Source organism: Echinops telfairi, unplaced genomic scaffold (assembly GCF_000313985.2).
Source record: "Echinops telfairi isolate 266 unplaced genomic scaffold, ASM31398v2 ScPeMD7_11;HRSCAF=52, whole genome shotgun sequence".
In the NCBI taxonomy this organism is placed as follows: domain Eukaryota; kingdom Metazoa; phylum Chordata; class Mammalia; order Afrosoricida; family Tenrecidae; genus Echinops; species Echinops telfairi.
Genome location: NW_022103908.1, coordinates 35,546,175 through 35,569,874, shown reverse-complemented (window position 1 = coordinate 35,569,874; position 23,700 = coordinate 35,546,175). Strand labels below are relative to the sequence as shown.

The 23,700-nt window shown below is 43.7% G+C and overlaps 1 protein-coding gene across 5 annotated transcripts in view; it reads right to left on the bottom strand.

Moving 5' to 3' along the window:
• The window catches only part of AKAP11 (A-kinase anchoring protein 11), a 62,445-nt gene that overhangs the window by 19,113 nt on the left and 19,632 nt on the right, over positions 1 to 23,700 (bottom strand). For all 5 annotated transcript variants that reach the window (XM_045287197.1, XM_045287196.1, XM_045287198.1 and 2 more), the window contains exons 3-7: positions 15,775 to 15,891; positions 11,090 to 11,137; positions 9,620 to 9,754; positions 6,946 to 7,210; positions 1,873 to 6,358 (exon numbers count right to left, since the gene is read on the bottom strand). In XM_045287197.1, coding sequence (XP_045143132.1) covers positions 1,873 to 6,358; positions 6,946 to 7,210; positions 9,620 to 9,754; positions 11,090 to 11,137; positions 15,775 to 15,891 — 5,051 coding nt within the window. The remainder of the gene's footprint in view (positions 1 to 1,872; positions 6,359 to 6,945; positions 7,211 to 9,619; positions 9,755 to 11,089; positions 11,138 to 15,774; positions 15,892 to 23,700) is intronic.

Here is a 23,700-nt window from a genome sequence, read left to right as displayed (position 1 = left end):
CTAGAGAAACAAAAGATCTGTACAAAGAAAACTGTAAGATACTAGAAGACCTACAAAAATGGAAAAATAGGCCATGTTCATGCACAGGAAGCCACAGTGTGAAAATGTCAACACTACCCAAAGTAATCTATAGATATAATACAATTCTTATTCAGATTCCACTATCATTCTTTAAATAAATGGAAAATCTAATCGACAACCTTATATAAAAAGCTAAGAGGTCCCAGATAAGCAAAAATAGTTCTAAAAATGAGCCACATAACCAACTGTTCCGAAAAGGAATGAGAGAAAAATGAGACTAACATAATATAGTTTTTCAAACTAGTAACACTAGACTGTCTTGATGTTTTGCCGTGGTGAGGGTGAAAAGTGAGTTTAACTTATTTAAATCACTAAGCATAAATCAGATCTATTGAGAAACATAACTCTATAGGGCTGTTAGGAAAAATTTGACCGCCACACTGTGGGCCTATCCAGAGAGGCAATAACTAGTGGCAGTAGTATTTAGAGCACCTGGTTAAAAAAGAAAACTTACCTTTGTGAATGGAACTAAGAAAACACTGTATAAAGTGCCCTCAGAGTGGCACATTAATGAAGTGGTCATCTCTATTGAGGAGTTCCTGGCAAACAGTTAAGTGCCTTAACATCTGTAGCAGTTACATAATCTACTGTCAACTGGAGGTAGGGGTGGGGTCTAGCCTGTCAATCAGGTCATAGCCAATGAGGCCTCTGTGTGGGTATGGCCTTTTCCTGAGGATTCTGGGAAGAGGGACACACACTCTCCCTGCGAGACATTCCTGTTGACAAGCCACATGGAGCTAAGCTGATGGTGCCAGAGCCCTACAGCTGGAGGAGCCATGTGGAGACCCACGCCAGTGCTGAGATGAGATGCTTCTACCACCACTGTGTGTTAGTCCAGGTATACTAGCGAAACAAAGACGCTTCATGAAGACGCTTATGTGTATAAAAGAAAACTTTATATAAAGAGTAATTGTACATTAAGAAAACATCCCAGCCCAGTCCAGATCAAGTCCATAAGTCCGTATTAGCCCATCTGTCCACTTCATAAAGTCTATAAAGTCCTCTTCAGACTCACAAAACACATGCAACAATGCCAAAAGCAGGAAGATCACAGGCCGGTGGATGGGGAGTCTTGTGGATCCAGTGGTGTACTCTTAAGTCTCAAATTGACAGCCAATTATGGATCCACAGGGCTTTCACCCACTGGCCTATGATCTTCCTGCAGTTGGCATCATTGCATGTGTTGTATAAGTCTGAAGAGGAATTTATAGAGTGGTATCAGAGAGGTGGGCTAATATTGGACTTATGGACTTGATCTGGACTGAGCTGGGGTGTTTTCTCAATATATAAATATTGCTCTTTTACATAAAGCTCTTTCTACTATACATGAGTGTCTCTGAATTTGTTTCTCTAGTCAACTCAGATTAACACACCATCAATCAAAAAGGGTGGTGGTTCAAACTCACAATGGCCCAGAAATTTGGACCGGCAAGTTGCTTCTGAAGTCACAGCCTTTAAACCCAAGAGCAGTTCTATTTTGCACACACGTGGGGGCCAGGAGTTGGGAATTGACTGAATGGCAACGACCAATGACAACATTTCCCTATTTGCTGTATGAAATTCCCCAAATGTTTCCTTGATTCAACTAAACCCACTTGGGCCAATAGTTTGTCCTTTCCCTCCACCTTATGTTCCAGCTGTGTACATGGGTAAAGTCGCTCCTTAAAAGAAAAGAAATACATACAGATACATGAAAAGTTAACTTAGTGCCTCTCTGAGCAAGGCCTAAAACGTATGTGATTATTAACTTTTCGTTTTAACATTAGGTCCCCAAAAAACACTGAAACTTACCTGCCATCATGTCCAACACTCAGCATTGCTGCCGTCATTACTTCAGTAGTGAGACTTTCAGCAAAACTAACACCATCTTGTCCAATTCCACTATCGGCTGCCAAACTGGCGTTGCTCAGTTCCCTCTCTGCTTTTTCAATGGCTTCAGCAACAATCTTCTCAGCAAGCACTGTCTTCTTATCAAGATTGACATGGATTTGGGGAACATCAAGGTGGAAAATTCTGGATTTCTGGTAGAGGCTGCTGAATTTCGAATTAGAAGCTGGCTTACTACTGGCAACTGGATCCTGTCTGAAAAAGTGCTGAGATGAGTTTCCCGTGCAATCGTGGAGCTCTTTCTGGTGACAGTGCCTGCAAGCCTGGCTGATAAGAGGTGACAACTTTTCAGCGTAAGTAATCCTATCTGCTGATTCTGTGGTCTCAGTGCCTGGGAAAACTGTAGACTCAAACGTGAGCTCTAACGTGTCATCCACAACTTTTTTAGCATACCGTTCGATAGCGTGAGCAACACTGTCTCCACAACCATGTTCACTTAAGCTGCCAAGACTGTGGTAGAATAGGTGATTCTGTGAGGAAGGCCGGAGAGGCTTAGGGAATCCTGGTTCAATGCGAGACTCGGGAGCGTCATCGCATCCAAATTTTTCATAAAGACAAGAGTCCATTAAGGATTTTGGCAAGCCAACTGTAGACAGCGTCAGCTCTTTCTGAACGTCTCTTGCTATGCTATGAGCGAGGGAGGATGAAAAACTATACAGTTCAGAGTTCTCATTTCTGTACGTATCCTGTGTCCGTTCACCACTCAAATTTTTACAATAGTAGCCTCCCTTCTTTTTACTTGGCCTTTTTCTAGCTACTTCTTGGTGGTGGTCTGTATTTAAGAGCATCAACAGCTCGCTCGTGGTCTTCTCCAGTGAGCCTGGAGCAGGGAACAGTTTGGGGATGCTCTTCGTTTGGACGGTCCTAACTGCTTCTCGTACGCCTGCTTTCACAGACCTATATGCAAGTCGGTTGGCATACTGATCCAGGATTAGCTCACTATTCCCATCTTCTTGTTTCAGGATTTGGATAATGTGGCCCGCATATTCGTCTGTCACACTTTCACAGCTGGGGTACTTATATGTCAGGCCTGACAGGCCAGCAGAGAGCGGTAAGGAGACAATCAATGAATCCACTTCTTGTGGCTGAGCAACAGCCTCTATATCCAGCTTCTCTTGTGACCTGCCATGCTGGTCACCTCTGTTGCAACTGAAACCGTCAGCATAGCAGCTGTTCTGCCTGGAAGACACACAACTTTTGAGTTTCGCTGTTTTCTCGGCTTCTGTGATCACCTCTGCCGCCATGCTATCGGCAAAACTCCACAAAGCTTGTAAATTTTCATCTGAGCGATTCAAAAAGGCAGGAGATACACTTGTCTGACATCGCAGATGTGCTAAGTCAGGGCTTTTACCCTTGGGTTCTTCAATTACTTGATGATCTAAATGAGAAGCTGCTGTTTCCGTTGCAAGAGAAATGATGTGTGTGGCTAACGTGTGCGCAAACTGTATCTTCTTCCCCGCGTGCTCTGGCTTCGCATCCACTTCTGGGTGCTCTTCCCCTTCACTGCTTTCGACTTCTTCTGAAAGAGACCTCATGAGCTTCAGCATGAACTCTTCTTTTTCTATAGTGTTCTGTCCATTCGCAGCGAAGCTACCAACGGTTGGGTTTCGAGGTGTGGACGGTGGAGTAGCAGGTGCAAATTCCTTTGCTAATTCTCCCTTGAGCTTTTTCGTTAACTTCTTGATATCCCACTCACAACTAGCTTGGGATGGCACTAGAGGAGTTGGTGGGGGGGTTTCAGGTAAGGCATTCCTGTCTCTGACTTTCTGCTTATCTTCCACGTGCAACCCATCGGCACAAGCAAGCACTGGAGATGTGAAAGGATGGGAGTGAGGGGAAGGACGTTCTTGCCCCAAACACATGGGTTCAAGTGCAGGATCATGTGAACTATGCTTCTGTGTTGGTTTCTCCTTGGCCAGCTCCTTCGAGTCCAACTTTGGAACGGCCACAGCTGGACACCGTGCTGTTGTCTCGAGAGGAAATTCTTGAGCCGTGGTGTCTTGACAAGGTGGAGCACAACTCTTTCCAGCTGAAAGCACACGATGATCCAGAGGGCCAAGAAATTTGGGGAACTTTGACAAGATCAACCGTGACTCTTCTCCTGGAACAAGCCAGCCTTCCTTGCTCACCCCATTCTTCTCTGTATTTACAATCACTGGCTTGCCATTGTCTATGGAATGTTTAATAATAGATTGAGATAATCTGTCAGCAAACTCGTCCTTCGTGCTAGCACTGCCCTGCTGCCATGCTGTTCGGTCAGAGTGGACAGGCAGGCCTTGCCCCTCGGTTGTTCTCAGGATGTCCTCTGAAACTCGGAGCGATGCCACAGACTCCAAAGTTTCATTTACTACCGTATGCACCATTGCTGCAGAAAAGCTGCTAATGATGGCGGGATCACTGGCTACTTTTGCCGCATTCTGCACTTCAATACCATCCTGAGTTGGTTTAACATCGTTCTGGTTACTAGGATGGTGTTCTGAATCTGCAGGCAAACAAATACTTCGGAGACAAGCTACTTCCCCTTTGCTGCTTCCTGAAGTCGCACGTGCCTGGGCAGAATCACCATTTGAATTACTTTCATCGGCTGGCAGAGGAGTCTTTTCCAGATAGCCCTTAGAGGAAATATGATACGGGAGAAGGCAACTTCCTGCCAAGGGCATTGGTACGGAAGTCACGATTCCAGAAGTGCAAAACAAGGCCTGCTGGACGGTGTATTCTTTCCTATATTCCTGTGCTGGCTGTGTCACCACGACTGCTGGACCGTTACAAGTCAGGGCAGCGGTGGAGGGCTGTCTGGACGGTGCTGGGCTTGCTTCACTCACATCCTTTGTGTGACCAGGAGAAAAACCAACTGTTGCTTTGGTGGGGAGAGTCAGGTCCACCTGGGAGAGCTCAATGAATGCTTCCTGTATGACGGACTCAGATAACTCTCTCGCATAGGACTTGACAACCTTGTCTTCGTAGTCAAAGGACTTGCACTGGGGAAAGGCAAGAGTGGGAGGATAGGAAAACTGGCACACTTCCATGACGCCTTCGAAAACCAGCTCTTCTGCAAGATCTGCAGCAAAACTGGCAACTTTGTTTGTGAAGATCTGCTTCTTGATATACTGCAAATCTTTTAAAGCGCTGCAGAAAGCTTCACTCACCAAAAAATTCGCCAAGCCTCCAATGGCACGTTCCTTCAGGGAAAACGCACGCTGGCGCCTCAGTTCATCAAATGCCACCTGGAAAACAGACGCTGTCAATTTGATGGCCAAGTGGCACAAGGCATTGGTGCAGGAAGTGACTCCTTTCTGTAAGTCTTTGAATGCACTGCCAAAGCTCTTTTCCACAAGATCTGCTGCAAATTTCTGAATGCTATCCTTCATCAGCAAGGACTTGTTCTTAGATTTGCCGTTCTGATCACGGTTCCCAGGCCTAAGAGTTTCTGTTTCCTTTGCCCCCCTTTCCATGCCATCATCAGGGTCGGTTGGTGCATTGGCCTGTTGGGTACAAAGAACCGAATCGAGTACTCTGCACGAAACGCTGCTCGCATAATCCTCGTACGTGTAATACACAGACCCGTGATGCTCAGGGGCCCGAGCTCCCCCAGCATGGGTTTGGCAAAGGCAGTCCGTGGGAGCACAGCCTCCTAGCGGGCTAAAGGCAGAGGACCGAATGGGACTAAACAAGCCACTGTCTTCCCCGGAGGCCGGCACTGGCCGAGGGGAGTCGGGAGCCTCACCAGGGTTACTGTACGGGGAGTCTGGTTTCCGGGGAGTAGGTTTTCTAACATTGGCTGGGAGAGCTGGGCGGTCAAACTTGAACTTTTGAGGGTTCATCGTAGTGGTTACAGATTTCTCATGTCGGTGTCCTTTCTTTTTCGGCGGCTTCCCTTTGGCAGGAGCTTTCGTAAATAGATCAGAAGTGTCCAAAGTTTGTTCTAGCTCATCAAACTGGTCGAAACTATCAAAAAACTCACTTACTTCTGAGTCTGAATCCTCTATATCATCTTTCGTCACGGGAATTTTCGGCAGCTCAAGTTTTGCTTTCAAACTTTTCTGATATCCTTCTTCATCCAAGAAAATAACAGGACTTGGACTCGAGCATTCTGACTCGGAAGAGTAGGCAGGAGAAGACGAAAAAAAGCTTTTCTGTGTTTCGCTACCTTTGTCAGAAGCATTAGTTGACCTGTAGAAACTCCTTTGGATCCAAGGCTCAGAAACCGATGTTGTGACTGAAGCTTTCACCGAGGGAACCTCTGCATGTCCCAGCATGTTGACTAGGGAAGTGGAGGGTTTCCGCTGCCCAGAGCTAGCAAGACTCCGTAAGCCCTGCATGTCCAACTGGTGTCCAGAAACAGTCTGTGAAGCTGCATCACACTGGCTCCTCAGGACAGAAAGGCTTATTCCTGTAGTATAAAGGGTAAAATAATCCAGTTATATTCCAACAGAATTGTTGTGAATAATTACCGTAAATCATCATGTGAATTTTTAAAGCATGAGCTATTGCTTTATAACTTAAGGGTCTTCTCAACTCTACACTGTTTAATACCTTCATCCCATGTCACATTTGGAAGCAAATACAAAATATACCTGTTACCAAAATAATAGTATTTCCCTCTGTGCCTGGGGATTTACGGTGTGTTGGCACGCTCAGCGTGTTGTCCGTGTACCAGAAACAATAACATAGAGACTCTCTCACAGAGTTAATTCTTCTGGAAAGTGACACAGGCAATTAAGATAATGAGGTAAACAAGATTTCGGCCAAAGAACAGAAAGAGCAAAACAAAAAAGCAGACAACAATCAACTTTAAAATTACTTCCCCCTCAAGAAAAATTAAATTCCACAGGCAATCAGCAGCAAAGGTTAAGTATGTCTAAACTGGGTCAAATTTCAAAATGAATTTCACGAGCAAGTCTGCCTTGAAACATTCCAAAGTGAACTTCACTGAGCTTGCATCCCCCATCGCAAGAAAAGGTCTGGCAGAGAACAAACCATCATGATTTGGGTGTGAAGCCTCATCTTCCTCTAAGTGTTCACAAGCAGTGACGAAGTCGTCCTCTATGGACGACACCGACTGGTTAGTATCGTCATCGTCTTCATCCGTGGACTCCAGTGGGCCCCTCAGGTGCAAGTATGTTTCCAGGGTGTATCGGATGCCGGTCGCATATTTACTTAGCAGGCTGAATATAAAATCAAGTCGGAGTCTTGGTAACGTGGGTGGCACTTTCATGACACAAAGCATTCCAGAAGGATGGCTCTTGGGGAAGATGAGAGATGGTAGAAAAGGATTTCAATTTCAAACGTGAAACATTACCAAGAAGTAACGCCCCCAAACACAAGTCTTAGAAAAACACAATGTCGGCCAAAAAGGCTCCTGGGGTTTTGTAACACATGATTAGTTTCTTCTCTCACCAATCTATCTCATTTCCCAAACTTTTTTCTCCTCTCTGAGCCACGTTTTAAAATTCCACTTATCCTACCTAAAACGCCATGACACTTACATTCTATCCTGCTCCTTTAGCAAGGGTGTGTTCTGTATTGTTACTGTACAGCCCAGTGATTTTTCTTATTTAAACATTTACTTGTCTCACCCACTCAACTGTACACTGCCTCAGGTCAGGAGCCAGGCTGTCTTTGGCTTTCGGCCTAATGCACCCTCCCTTCTACTGCAATACAGGAACTGCCCCTCTCAGCTAAATTTCCTACTACCACAATTTCCAATGTCTACCACTTTGATTAAGAACACAAGTAACCAGGTGTTCTTCCCTAAACATAGTGTCTTCAAAATGCAAACGTTGACAAAGTAATTTTTTTGGACTAGAAACGATATACAGTAACTAATCATATCTAAATTCTAACAAGGAAAGGAGAACAAACATGAAGACCATCATTTGGGCGGGGAATATATGAAAGACATCAGGCCGGCGGCTGTCAGAATGAGTAGGATCAGCTAATATGCCTGAATAGAGGATACTAATTCTGAACCTGAGGGCTTATTTGCAAATGTTTTACCTCCTAAAATGCAAAGATTTTTTTTTTTCTTTCATGTGTTACCAGCAACAGCATAATGAGTAAACAAGTCACTCACTCACTGCCATCAAGTAGATTCAACAGTTGGTGGCCCTACAGGACAGGACAGAACTGCCTCTGGGGGTTGATCAGACTATTTAGGGGAGTAGAAAGCCACCTCTTTCTCCCACGAGTAAACAAGTATAAGCTGAGCATTGCAAAATAACTGCCTGAAATAATGAAATAGCAGATGTTAACATTACACAGGGTTTTCCTTAATCAGATAATTAGTTATGGGGAAGCTTCAAAAAATTGTAGAAGAATAGAATTAAAAGATAATGAAATTTTTCGAAAAACACTGATACCCCAATTTTTTAAAATCATTTTATTGGGGGCTCGTACAACTCTTATCACAATCTAAACACCCATCTGTTGTGTCAAGCACATTTGTCCATTTCTTGCCATCATCATTCTCAATACATTTTCTTCCTACTTGAGCCCTAGGCATCAGCTCATTTTTCCCCTCCCTCCCCATGCTCCCCTCCCTCATTAACCCTTGATAATTTATAAATTATTATTGTCATGTCTTACACTGTCCAACGTCTGTTGCCCGGTCCCCAGGGAGAGGGTTATATGTAGATCCTTGTAATTGGTTCCCCCTTTCTACCCCACCTTCCCGGTATCGACACTCTCACCACTGGTCCTGAAGGAATCATCTGTCCCGGATTCCCTGTTTCCTGTTCCTATCTGTACTGGTGTATATCCTCTGGTCTAGCCAGATTTGTAAGGTAGAATTGGGGTCATGATAGTGGGGGGATGGGGGGGAGCATTTAAGAACTAGAGGAAAGTTGTATGTTTCATCACTGCTACACTGCACCCTGACTGGCTCATCTCCTTCCCATGATCCTTCTGTAAGGGGATGTCCAGTTGCCTACAGATGGGTTTTGGGTCCCCACTTCGCACCCTCCCTCATTCACAATGATATGACTTTTTGTTCTTTGACACCTGATACCTGCTCCCAACACCTCGTGATCACACAGGTTGATGTGCTTCTTCCATGTGGGCTTTGTTGCTTCTCAGCTAGATGGCTGCTAGTTTATCTTCAAGCCTTTAAAACCCCAAAAGCTTTCTCTTTTGATAGCCGGGCACCATCAGCTTTTATCACATTTGCTTATGTCTTCAGCGATCGTGTCGGGAAGGTTAGCATCATGGAATGCCAGTTTACTAGAACAAAGTGTTCTTGCATTGAGAGAGTACTTGAGTGGAGGACCAAAGACCCCTCCTATTTTTATGAAAGTGAGACTGCCCACAAAAAAAGGGAAAAGCTCCGTAGCTTAAACTAAGACAGAACTTCAGGAAATTAAGATATAACAAATTGAGAGTGGGAAAGAGGGGGAAGGGGGGAATAGTAATCATACATATTTACATCCTGTTTATGGAACTTCATACGCAGAAAGTTTTATTTACAAGCATACCAAAACTATTCTGGCCTTCAATTAATTTCAATGTTTTGTGAGCTTGATTTTTTATGAACATAAGAAAGGAATATTTAAAAAAAGAAACTTCATTCAACTATTTAAAAGTTTGATACTCTAAAGTCTAAACCATTATAAAATTTTCCCTGAAAAACTCATTATAAATGATCTTGAAAAGCTACCTGATTTAGAGGACCATTGTTCATTTCTGGTGATTTTTTAATATCCTTCATACAAATAATTTCATTTTCATTTAGACTGCAGAAGTGGAGAGAATTCAGAAGATCTGGAAGTTCCAAAGATACTGCGGCTAAATCCTAATTTAAAATAACAACACAATAAATAACTCTTCAGGCTCTTATAACATAGACCATATTCATATGTCCTAAGTCAACTGGTTACTACACTTTCTGAGTCATGTTTAAGATAAGCAATGTACCATCTTCAGATAATCCATTCTTAAAGAACATTAAACACAGCTAAATTAATATTCTTATAGCTCTTTCAACATATAACTATTAAGCAATTTAAAGCATTCTACATGGTGCATCTCACACATCATTAGGCATTTAAATAAACATATTTAGGAAATGGTAACCTACAATTCTCAGGTTAAATGTTGGAATTTTTCATACAAGATTCTTGGTGATAGATTTCTTCAGAGTTTAGGTTTTAAGTTTGCCAAATACAAGCCTGTTTTTCTACCTCTCCGCTCAAAGTATTGTATTATATCAGACTTTAAATAAAAACTTGATGAAGATGGAAAAGAAAAAGAAGTCATTTTTTAAGAACTGTCCTTGTTTGTCCTTCCTATGTAAATAATTTATTAGACGGTTGAGGAATTTTAAAAATCCTGATCCCTTCTAGAGTACGTTCCTTCATATATTACCAGGAACTGACCGGCGACACTTCAATAGGAAGTAGAGTATTAGGGAACTACTTTGGAATGCATCTCTTCCAATGTTATGTTCTTAGGAGTACATTCCTTTTGTCCAAACTTCAAGAAAGTACAAAGACACATGACAGTTTCATTAATAACCACCAATTAAATTACTCACAAAGAACTGAACTGTGTCCTTCCTTTCTCTACTAGAAGAGTCTACACTATCACATGCACATGGAAAGAACCCCTCTTTATGTAACTCAGCTCTCCTTCCCTGATCAGAACCTCAAATGTCAATTCTTTGTAAAACACCTGCCTCATCAAGCAATTTAAAAGTTTCACACTATCATTACTTTTTAGAAAGTTTATCTTTTAAATGCAACTCTATCTCAATTAAAAACAGAAGGATTTCTTCCTGAGGAAGCCAGATTATTGATACGATCTAAATAAAAAGCCAAGTCTTACATTCTCCAGAATCACAGAGAAATAGTTAGCCTGTGGTTGGCTTTTGTGGTCTTCTAACATGTATACCTTCTGCCTTATGTTACAAGAACCTTCAAATCAAACACACACACACACACACACACACACACACAAAGTGAGCCAGAGCACACTCAAAAGTTGAACTCAAATGTCAACTTTTAACTATCACAGGAAAATACCAGAAGAGATGAGGGTCAATTTTAAACTACTAAGGCAAAGCTTCCAGTCTCATACTGGTTCCAAGTTACCTCTCACAACTCTTTCCAGGTCAATACAGTGATCTTACCTGCAAATGAGCAGTATCTGTTTCTTCATGAAAATCCAGAAATGTGACCTGAATAAGACAAGAATAAAACTCCATTAATAAAAAAAAATAATTTAAAAAAAAACTCCATTAATGAGTGTGTACAAGTTTTGCTTCAGATTTCTGATGGATCTGAGAAACAGAAAAATTGCACATAAGGTATAAAAATTCTGACTGTCTTGGGGAGATGATTTCTGTTTTCAAAGATGATCTACAAGAGCTTTTCATTGCAGGCTTGGCTCCGTGCTGTAGTTCCTGAAACACCCTCACATCTACCACACGAACAGGTTCGATCAATTCTAACCCCCACACATATTTCTAAGAACACGACGATCCCGGCCTCCCCACTGCCACCACTTCTCACCTACCCTGTTCCAGTCTTCTCCCACCTGACCCTCAATAACTCCTGTCACTTCTCTGCCAGTGCAAAGTCCTCGCTGCTGAGGAAAGCGTTTGGGTTAGGTGGGCCCTCGTGTACTTTGGTCATGCTGTCCGGAGACCCGTCCCTGGAAGAGGACATCATGCTTGTAAAGTAGAAGGGAAGTGAAAAAGAGGAAGGGCCTGGGTAAGATGGATGGACACAGTGGCTGCAGCAATGGGCGCATGCATGTGAACAATGATGAGGAAGGCACAGGTCGGTCCAGGTGGTGTCTCACTGTCGTACACAGGGTGGCCAAGTTAGAACCGACCCCAGGGCCTTCGCACCTTTCCTCACTGTCTGCGACACATGGGCCTCCTTATTGGGTCTGCACATGTCTGGTCCTTTCTTGCCTCAGGCCTTGGCAATACCCCGGGCACTCTGCCTCAAATCTTCATGTGGATTGAATTATGTCCCCACTCCACCCTTCCCCTGCTGCCAAAAAAAGCAAAACCATGTCTGTATGTGTGTGTGCACACGCACAGGCACGCGGGCGTGCATAACTTGCCTGGGTCTTGATTCTTAGTAGTATTGTAACTGTCTTCCATTTTCTGATCTAACATAATTATCCTGTGTGATGTTAATGAAATGGGATGTAGTCTAGAGGATTTTTTTTTTAAATAAAAAAAAGGATTAAGCAAGTAAGCAGGGATCAGAGGGGACTCCTACCACAAAGAAAGGGAACAAATGTTCCCTCTGGCTCTGGGATCCCCGCACTAAGAACCTCAGAGAACCAATGTGTTGAAGCCGGAGAGCCGCCACATGTGCAGTCTCCCTGGAGCAGCAGGAGAACCTGGTGCCGAGGGGGATGAAGGGGGCTGCTAATGACACAGTCAGCAGCGCAGAACCACCAGCTGCTCCCGGCCGGCGGAGAAGACCAGGCTTTCGGCTTCTGTCGAGACCGCCAGCCCAGAAACCGCAGGGGCAGCTCTACCCTGCCCTTAGGGTCAATGTGGTTGGAAGTGGCTCGAATACACTGACTGATGGAGTTAAGGTGGCCTTCGTCTCCCCCCCACCCCTGGTTCTTTGGCTCTGTAATCTTAACTCATAGGACTAGTGATAGTAACTTTCTCCTTTCCACTTTCAGTGCTTTTTTCCATAAGGAATACATGCTATTATACTCTAGAAAAATAAACGTGGCTTTATAAATTAAAATCTCCATTATCATAGAAGAAGTGTCCGCTATTTGAGGATGGAGCAGTAACCTGTTTACCAAGCAAGTGCTGTGGCGGAAAACACAACACTGAGAATGAAAAGCAGCACTGACTGGAGTCTGATGATTCGGAAGCAAGTCGAAAGTTTAAATTACACTAGGGTCTTTATTCCAATCAAGTACTGGTATTATTATTTCATAGAAATGTTACAGTAAACCAACGGGGATAGTTTAATTTCCAAATATCCATATAAACCTCTCTTCTCTTGTTTAAGATTTTAGGCACAGAACTTCCCTCCTACAGATGTCAGGGGGGAAAGTGCCTAGCACAATCTAAAGAAACCCAAACTCATTCCCACTGAGTCAATTCAGACTCACAGGACAAGCCTTTGTGGCTTTTAGAGGCTGTAAATCTTTACAGGAGCTGAAAGCCTCATCTTTCTCTCACAGACAGGTTGGTGAGTTTGAACCGCTGACCTTGCAGAAGATAGCAGGCCAACGTGTGAAACCCACTACACCACCAGGCTCCTAATAGGCACTCACTGTTCTGAGATCCTTCCTCCTTTCAAGAGATACTGAGATACGCACACCCGCAACCAGACGTGAGCTCCTTTAGTTATTTCAAGTTTCTTCTACTGAATGCAAAAGAGAAACTACGCTGATATATTTCCCATTTATCAAGGAAGGCCTGGGCCAGGAATGTGGACTCTGAAAAGCACTACGTAAGAACTTTGAAGAGAACTATGAAGAGAAATTTGAGGGCAGAGGGGCACCGGAGAGTGGTCACAGGTGAGAAAAACTGAGTCGACTGAAGAGTGGCTGTGCATGAGACTGCCAGATGGGGGCGATCCCCAACCTTTAGGCTAGCAGCTGATCACTAACTGCCCGTAACTAACTTCGGTAACTAACTTCCAGCTCCTCAGTTCATGCTGGAGTAGGAACAATAGCTTTCAACTGGGTGCTTAGATGCATGCGTGTTTGGGGGAGAGCAAGTACAAATCCATTTAGAAGATGGGTTTTTTTGTCTTGATAATTTGACAAAAGAAGCAAAAAAACCAAAGTCACTCATGCATCCTGATATGAGAGTCAAATAGCAATGAATGTAATTTCTAAAAGTCACCTCAGCCAGTTAACTGAAAAATCTGGCCTTAAAAATACATTAGTTTCACATGGAATCCAGGACAGATGACCCCTTCAGGACCAGTGATGAGAGTGGTGAGGTCTGGAGGGTGGAGGGAATGTGGGGTGGAAAGGGGGAACCGATTACAAGAATCTATGTATAGCCTCCTCCCTGGGGGATGGACAGCAGAGAAGTGTGCGTGGGAAGACATCGGACAGCGTGACATATGACAAAATAATAATAATTTACGAATTATAAAGGGTTCATGAGGGAGGGGGGAGGGAGGGGGGAAAATGAAGAGCCGATATGAAGGGCTCAAGCAGAAGGCAAATGTTTTGAGAATGATGATGGCAACAAATGTACACATGTGCTTGACACAATGGATGTAAGTATGGATTGTGATAAGAACTGTACGAGCCCCCAATAAAATGACTTAAAAAAAATACATTGGTTTCTAAAATTGTTCCCCTCTCAATGACTTTGTATGGCCATCTAACCTGGTTACATTAGTGTGACCAGCAACTCACCCATGAGGCCGAACCTCAGAGAGAAAAGCACATAGTAACCAGAACGCCAGCGCTGAGAGCTTCCTGCTGAAGAGCGCTGGAGAGAGGGGTGGGCACCCACGTAGATCCCCATCTGTGTGGGGCTGGAAGGACAGAACTGGCAGCGGGAGGTGCAAATGTGCAGTAAGCAGCTCCGCAGCACCACAGGCTAAGCACTGAGCAGCCAAGCACAAGGGGAAGGTTCAAACATGCCGCCTGCTCGGAGGGCCAACGAGGAGGCGATCTGCTCCCATAAAGGTGTACAGCCTCGAAAACCCTGGGGAGCAGCGCTACCCTGCCCTACAGGGGGCTATGAGGAGGCGATCTGCTCCCATAAAGGTGTACAGCCTCGAAAACCCTGGGGAGCAGCGCTACCCTGCCCTACAGGGGGCTATGAGTCAGAACTGACGGAGACACAGTGGGTTTCCCAAATCATTTTTTTAAAGAAAGGTTTCTTTGAAACCTTTGTTGTTGAAATACAACAACACAGTGAAAAGGCTAACCAAGGAGATCACCATAAAGGCGCAGAGACGTGATCTGACACAGAGGACGACTCGGGTCGGCGAGCACTGCAGCCACTGGGTCAGATTTGGTTTCAAGGAAAAGGAAGAAAGTCAGACTCAGAATAATCAAGATTTCCTGAGGAAAACCCTCATTTCAAACAAAAAAGCTGACATGGTGCATCAGCTCGGAGCTATAGCAACCTGACACCTTCTCGCTCTATTGTGTAACATAAATAGGGGAACAGACTACGGCTATATTATAGGAAAAGGTCCAACTCCCATTTATAAAGGTAAGGAAACATTGGATATAGTAGAAAAATAGATGACCAAAACTCAAAGTCTGAAATAATAAATTATCTTAATTTCAAAGATACAGTTATCACTCTTTTCTAAATCAAACCACTGACTTTAAACAGTCGAGAAACCTACCAATAGCCAAAAAATAAGTATACGAACAAGCATCAATTTTATGTTTTGGAGTAGAAACACTTGTGATGAGAATATTATTGAAGGAAGTACGGATATTGTAATATGTTCAATGGCAATACAACGAATGCAGGAAGGCTGGTGGCACTGTGAGGTAGGCATTAGACTGCTCACCGCAAGGCCAGCAGTTCAAACCCACCAGTCACTCTTCAGAAGACATATAAGGCTATCTGCTCCCATAAGGATTTACAATCTCAGAAATCCAGTACGGGGTCACTCTGAGTCATAAGGAACTCAATGGCTGCAGACTACCCGCGTTGTGCATTGAATTGGGTGTTTTTATTATAATAAATTAAGACAACTATATTACGAGGTACCTCTAACCCATAAATTCAAATACAAGGATTTTAAGATTTTTAAAAATAAATCATCCTGTCCTTCAAAGTGGCACCAAAACACCCTGTGTTAGCAAGAAGGGGTTTAGAACGTAACCATGTCAGACCTCAGTCACCCTGGTATGCTCATCCTGCTTCCAGCAGCTCTCTGCAGACACACTGCATAATTCCTTCTCACTCTGCAGGAGCGCCTTTACCGACTGGAACACGCCTTCACTGAAGTTCTGAAAGAGAAGACATCCTTGATGAATTTCATTTCAAAGCAACTTAACAGGTCCTGGAGACATTTTAGTGTTAGATACTGTCATTAACGAGCCAGTGAATGTTCATTTGGTGCCTTGTAATATTGTATGCAGAAGTTCAATCTGTTGAGAACAACAACAAGCTCTATATACAGGTGGCATGAGTGTAGGGACTCAACTCATTGCCACACCGGGGACCCCTATTCTGACCTACACTGAAGTCCCAATGGCAGGGTACAGAATGGCCAAACCATTGGGGAAACAAAAGCAACAGGTTAGACAAAGGCTGCAAGCATCTGAAAGCTCTAGGGGCGCAGGCTAACCACACCAATTTCACTCCCGTGACAAAGTGGGACATGGAAAAAGAGAGACAATACTACCCAAAGCTCCGGTTTGTCAGAGATCGTGAGGCTGCTCACCACAGGGTCAGCAATTTGAAACCACCAGTCACTCCGTGAGAAGAAGAGGGGCCGTCTCCTCTGTGAACGGTTAGTCGCGGAAACGCTAAGGCAGTTCTACCCTGCCTACAGGGTCCCTACGAGTGAGTCGCACTGAGTGCAGTGAGTTTGGTTTGGGTTGTTGGATGAAAATGAGCAAAGGTGCTTCAGACCGGAGGGAGGAGAAAAGCATGTGGAAAGGAACAGAGGGAGAAGTGACACAAAGAAAGTGGCATCACCCCCAAACCAAAACCCACTGCTGGGGGCCCATTCACATCCCAGATGGACATAGAGAGCACATGAACTTTCTTCCACCTTACTCCACTTCCATGAGCTGTTGAGCTGCTTTTCCATCTGTCCCTGTGGAAGCCCCACGCACCCCAAGACCTGTGCAGATGTCCCCATTCCTTGGTCACTGTAATTCTCAAAGTTCCTACCATACTTACTATATTTGCACATGAAGCTCACTTAACCCATACTGCAACAGAGTACTAGCGCTGTGCTCCCATCGACTTATCTTTGCCATACATTAGCCAAATGGCTAAAGCCAGACTTTATATCATTGTTTTAGCTCTCCAGATTCCAGCACCTGACACACTGCAAGGGCACAAATGTTTGCCCTTTTAATAAACTAAATATTCATTAATGTGGAAGATGATGTTGTTGTTAGATGTCACCAAGTTGGCTGACTCATAGTGACCGTATGAACCATAGAATGAGAAACTGGCCAGTCCTGTGCCAGCCTCCTACGAGATATAAATATGAAATTCAAAGTGGGGGGAAAGAAGAGGTAATACTTGTGAATTTGATTCTTATGACAGGTCTTAGAAGCAACATCCTCAGGAGTAATAAGCATTCCTTGTAGCCTGGGATTTGGTTTGTAAGTACCATGCCCAAACAAAAGGAACTCAAACTACTTATTTTTTTAAAAAGCCTCATTCTGGGACTGAGACCAAGAAAGTATGAAGTAAGCCTGGAGCATCAAACTGTGATGCAAGGAAGTACTCAAAGACTAACTGGGTCCTTTCAAAAGAGCCCTGGAGTCCACTTACAGGGGTATCTGCTGGCCAAATTTGGGACAATGTGGGCAACAGAAAGAATAAAAAAGCTAATGGATCATTTTTTAAAACTCATTGACAGCAACTCTTCAGTACCGAGTGGAACAACTCTTTCAGGTGTTGGAGCCCATAAATCTTCATGGGGGCAGTCTCATCCTTCTCCTTTGAAGCAGCTTGTGAGTTTGAACCACCAGCCTTGTGATTAGCTACCCAACACTTAGCCCAGTATGGTACCAGGGCTCCTTTCATGAATCCCAGCTACTATATAACATCCATCTAAAGCCATTAAAAAGAAGCAAAGGGGCAACTCTCCTTTACCTGAGAATGCCAGGTGGCAGATAGTCTGGGATGACAATGAAAAAATAATTCCCAATGTCATCACTGATTTTGGAAAGGATCAAAATATCCTAAAATCACTGGGCAAAAAGCTAATGGAGAGCTGGTGAAGAGTATCAAAGTGGCATTCAGATTATTATTAATTGAATTAATTCCAAGAAGATGTGTCTTTATACTGGAGATATCGGATAGGTCCAACCTTAACATGGCAGCACCTGAATGTGTCTCTTGGGCTGACAAACTGCAATAAACACAGCTGTTTTGAGTACCTCCTACACAACTTAACTGCGAGGGAGATAGATAAACCCAGGACCTGGGGGGATTCTACAGCAGGGCTGGCCTGGACTCCCCCAGAGCCTCACCGTTGAGAAAAGAAGTGGGTGGTGGGGAAGGTCAAGCCTGGGGAGATCAAAAAGATAAAAACCATCAAATGCAATGTGTATCCCTGGTTTGAACCATATGTGGGGGCAAGGAAAAACAAGGGCACTTGATAAGAGTTGAGGGTTGTACTGGCATGGTTGTACTGGACTAATGGAACTAAGGGAGTGCAGTTCAGTGCTCAGTTGCTAACCAATGGGTTGGTGGCTGAGTCCACGCAGAAGCAAGGCCTGGTGATCGACTCGTGAAAGATCAGCCACCAATAGCACTGTGGAGCACAGCCCGGTTCCAACACACCGGGGAACACCAGGAGTCAGAACCATCGTGACAGCAGTGGATGGGGCTGTCGTTGCTAAGAGAAACCTACTGTCACAGTCAGGAGCAGACGGCAATGCTGTCTGCAGCCGGCTCTCCGAGGGCTTGCCCAGGAGAGATGGGGTGGGTATGGCAAGTTGCTGACTGAGAAGAGTTTATGGGGTGTTCAATGTACTGTTTTTGTTTTCCTAGCTTCCCGTGGGCTCAAAAATACTCAAATCTTTATTCTAATCATTCCATTAATAAGTGAAGGTTTTCAGTCTAAGACTAAACATGAAATAAAAGAAGTACATGAACGTGAACTGTGAAATGGGAACTTCCAACAATCGGTATGAATTTGTGATACTGTTGGAGCAAAAAGGTGTCCTCCTCCTACTCAGAGCTTGGTTCCTTTGGAGAAATAGCAACTGCAAGCCTGCAGAAGAGAACGGAAAAGGTGAAGCTGGGTCTTGCTCTTGTACCTGAAGGCGAGGAAGCACTCAGTACATTAATGACCTTGAGACCAAAGGACCGAGAAAAACTTTGAGGAACTCCCAGATACCAAGTTTGGGTCAATTTGGGTAAGTTAAAAGGAATGAAAAAGAGGGGAATAATTGAAGGATGGTAAGCAAGAGACTATAACATACAGAGGCAAAAATAAATAAAAGATGCAAAAACCCCTATGAGCCCAGCACAACACTCAAAAATAAATTAATCAGTAAGTGAATGAAGGCCAGGAGGGAAGAAACAAACTCATTTGCCAAGTTATTAATCTGAAAATTCTTCATTACAGTGCATTTAACCCTACTTTTAGGTATTGGGCTGCTAACTGCAAGATCAGTAACTCAACCAACCAATTGCTCCAAGAGAAAAAAATGAGGCTCTCGGCTCCCACAAAGACTGACAGTCTCAGAAACCCTATAGAAGGCTGCTGTGAGGCCAAACTGACTGGGCATCAGTGGAGGTTTCTGTTGTTTTGTATTGTTTTGGAATCCTGCTTTTAAGGAGCCCTGGTGTCGCAGTGGTGAAGTGTTCGGCTGCTAATTGAAAGGTAGGCTGTGCACGTCCACCAGACACTGTGTGAGGAGCAGCTGGCATAAAGATGCACAGCCTTGGAAACCCTACGGGCAGCTCTACTGCCCCATCGGGCTCACTAGAAGGACAGCAGCCGCTTTGGTCTGGCATCCTCCTTTCATCGGAGATACCGTAGCTGACCATCTCAGTGAAGGAAAAGGGCTTTTGAAGAATTCAGTTAATAAATACAAGTGGACTAACAGAATTAGGAAAAGCATCTTATAACTCCCATGAGACAATAAATTCAAGCAAGGATGGTCATTAAAGGGTGTCAAAAAAGTCAAAGGTTACTTGGAAAAGAAGCTATTTGCGCAGGGTCAAATTACCATCCTCCAGGCTCCTGACTAAAAAGCCGCTTTGATGGAATGAGGGCCAGGCAGGGTTGCCAACCTTCTTCAATTGATCGATTTAGACTCACTCATAATAGGAAACTGACATTTGACCCTCATATCTCTCTACAAAGTACTCTTGCCCAAAATGTTTTGCTGAATTCAATTAAGCCGTTATAACTAACTTCCAGCTTACGTGGACTAGACACCAGAGGACTACGTTCATTTGCATGACAAGAAACCATCAGAAAAATCCAGAATGTTGAGCATTGTACAAGAAAATGGGGCCTGAACAAATGTACAAATGTGACTGACACAATGGATGAATGGATGGACTGTGAGTACAGTTGTACGAGCCCCCAAGAAAATGATTTTTTAAAATAACATTATTCCAAATAACCAACATAGAAAAAAAGAAAAGAACAAAAAGGGGGCCTGGTTAACACAGCCTTCAGTTACAAAAAGAAAAGGACAGGAGACTGTTTCAGACCAAAAGAAATGTGACATCAGAGCAACCACAAGCACTGAGGAGCCCAGATCTGCTATAAAAGACATCTGAGAAAGAGTAAAGAGTGCTTGCGTATGACTGGGAATTGCTATGAGGACATTACAGCGCCTTTCTTCAACACAAGGATGTACTGGCATGTGCCAGGATGCTGTTATCTGGGAGAAACATGCGGCAGTTCGGAGGTGATGAGACATCATGACTATAACTTTCCAGAGGTTCTGCCACAAAGTGCACACACACAGAGCAAACGAGACAAAATGTCAGCATTGCTGGATGCTGGTTGATAGGCAGTTTATGGGAATGCACTAGGCTTGAGTTTTCCCATGTACTTGAGCATTTTCACAACATATTATTAACAACGACAAAAATTACTGGAGTAGAACATATAGATACTTCTGATTTTCCGTATTTTAATTCCCTCATCTCTTTCTCATGCAAAGGTGAATGCTCAAAACTCCAAAATCAAACTCCTGACCATCGAGCCCAAGCCAACTCCTAGCAATCCTCTGGGCAGGGTAGAACTAACTGCCCTGCCCATTTCCTGAGACCAACATTATGGGAACAAGGAGCCTCGTCTTTCCTAGAGTGCTCACAGTGACATGTGTGTATGTTTATGATGGACACATGTTTAAACCATATGTAATATTGGGATTCATATACTTTTATCCAAGAGAGCTTCTTTTTTTTTTTGGTGTGTAGTTTGTTTTATTTTTTTGTTTTATTTTTATTTTTTTATTTTGAATCATTTTATAGGGGGCTCATACAACTCTTATCACAAGCCATACAGACATCAATTGTGTAAAGCACATTTGTACATTCATTGCCCTCATCATTCTCAAAACATTTCCTCTCCACTTAAGCCCCTGACATCAGCTCATTTTTTCCATTCCCTCCCCGCTCCCCACTTCCTCACGAACCCTTGATAATTTATAAATTATTACTTTGTGATATCTTGCCCTGTCTGACGTCTCCCTTCACCCACTTTTCTGTTGTTTGCCCCCAGGGAGGAGGTCACATGTAGATCCTTGTAGATCCCTTTCCAACCTACCCTCTCCCTACACTCACACTACTGGTCCTGAAGGGATCATCCACCCTGGATTCACTATATTTCCAGTTCCTATCTGTACCAGTGTACATCCTCTGGTCTAGCCAGACTTGTAAAGTAGAATTCGGATCATGATAGTGGGGGGGAGGAAGCATTTAGGAACTAGAGGAAAGTTGTATTTTTCATCATTGCTACATCGCACCGACTGGCTCATCTCCTCCCCGAAATCCTTCTGTAAGGGGATGTCCAGTGGCCTACAAATGGACTTTGGGTTTCCACACTGATGATGCCTGATACCTAATCCCTTCGACACCTCGTGATCGCACTGGCTGGTGTGCTTCTTCCTTGTGGGCTTTGTTGCTTCTGAGCTAGATGGCCACTTGTTTACCTTCAAGCCTTTAAGACCCCAGATGCTATAGCCAGGCACCATCAGCTTTCTTCACCACATTTGCTTAGGCACCCATTTGTCTTCAGCGATCATATCATGGAGGTGAGCACACAATGATATGAATTTTTTTTGTTCTTTGATGCCTGATAACTGATCCCTTCAGCACCTCGTGATCACGCAGGCTGGTGTGCTTCTTCCATCTGGGCTTTGTTGCTTCTCAGCTAGATGGCCGCTTGTTTACCTTCAAGCTTTTAAGACCCCAGACGCTATATCTTTTGATAGCCGGGCACCATCAGCTTTCTTTACCACATTTGCTTATTCACCCACTTTGTCTTCAGTGGTTGTGTCGGGAAAGTGAGCATCATAGAATGCCAATTTAATAGAACAAAGTATTCTTACATTGAGTGAGTAATTGAGTGGAGGCCCAATGTCCTTCTGCTACCTTAATACTAAACCTATAAATATAAGCACACAGATCTATTTCCCCATCCTCATATATAAATATATTTGCATATGTACATGTCTTTATCTAGACCTCTATAAATGCCCTTTGTCTCCCAGCTCTTTCCTCTATTTCCCTTGACTTTCCTCCTGTCCCACTATCATGCTCAGTCCCCACCAGGGTTTCATCCACAAGAGCTTCTGCAGTGGCATATGCAAATCAAATCTTTACTAAGTACCTCACATGGGTAATGTGCTGAATGAAACAAGGCAACAGTCTGAAATTTCAGCGGCCACCTAACTGCTTTATGTCAGGCAAAATGTTGGGAAATGAAGGTCAGAAGGGTAGGCATTAGTAGTCTGCTGGGACAGCAAAGTCAGCAGTCCACTGGGCTGTGTGCACGTGTGCGTGTGCGCATAGCAAGTCAAGAAGTATTGTGGTAAGGTGCCAGTGCATACATGCACAGGTTCGCTCTACACAAGACGTGATGAGCCATGTCCCTGTGGCCATGGATGACTGAAGATAAGGTCTCTCAGCAATAACTCCTGTCTTAGTCTCTCATTAGGGTGTCCTCAAAAAAAGGGTGCGCTCAAAACAGTCGCTTCTCAGGAGTTCAGCTGGGCCAGCTAAATTCAATGTACAGACGTCATCTCAGAAAGTGTTCTGTTTGCCTGAGACTCCAAAGGGATAGTCTTTGGACCCAGGATAACCCCAAGGGCTGATTAGGAAGAAGTCTCGAGCAAAGTGCAGTGGTGAGGAAAAGATCAGGAACGAAGAGCTGAGGCACGTGTTTCCAGCACAACAATGTAGCTGCTCATTCTTCAAGGGTAGCAAGCAAGGGATGTCCTCCAGGCAGGCAATTCATTGGAAACCTTGTCCCCTCCCCATTACATCTGTGCTCTTGCCCCTTCAGCCTTCTTTCTAAATCTCAACGAACACTGAAAGTACAGTGATGCCCAAACTGCCATTGTGACATGGTGTGAATCAAAGAGGAGGAGGAGTTCTTCAGGAAAGAGCTAAAGAAATGAAAACAGCACCTTCAGAGGTGTACAAACCTAGATAGAAGTTAGGTTGAGAAATAAGAGCTTTACATTTAACTCTTTTTATTTAATAAAGCTTTCTTTTCAAAGCTTTGTAGCAATTTTTTAAACACTTGTGTGTTACACTACTATTTTCGTTAAAAGCAACTGGTAGATTTATTACATTTAAACTGTGGGTCTAAGGGTTAATCTGAAAAAAAAAAACATAATACACTATAGTTTCAGAAAAGTACAAACAGAAAATAGTTTTACTGTATTTTTCTCAGACTTAAAAAGAGGCCCCATTAGATGTGAAGGTACTTAACCTGAAGCAGAGAAGATCTTACTTAAAAGCACAATGAAGTGACTGTTTAAAAATACGTTCATCTGAAAATACAGGGAATCCAGGACGGATGAGCCCTATAGGACCAGTGGTGTGAGTGGCAAAACAGGGAGGGTAAAGGGAGAATGGGTAGGAAAGAG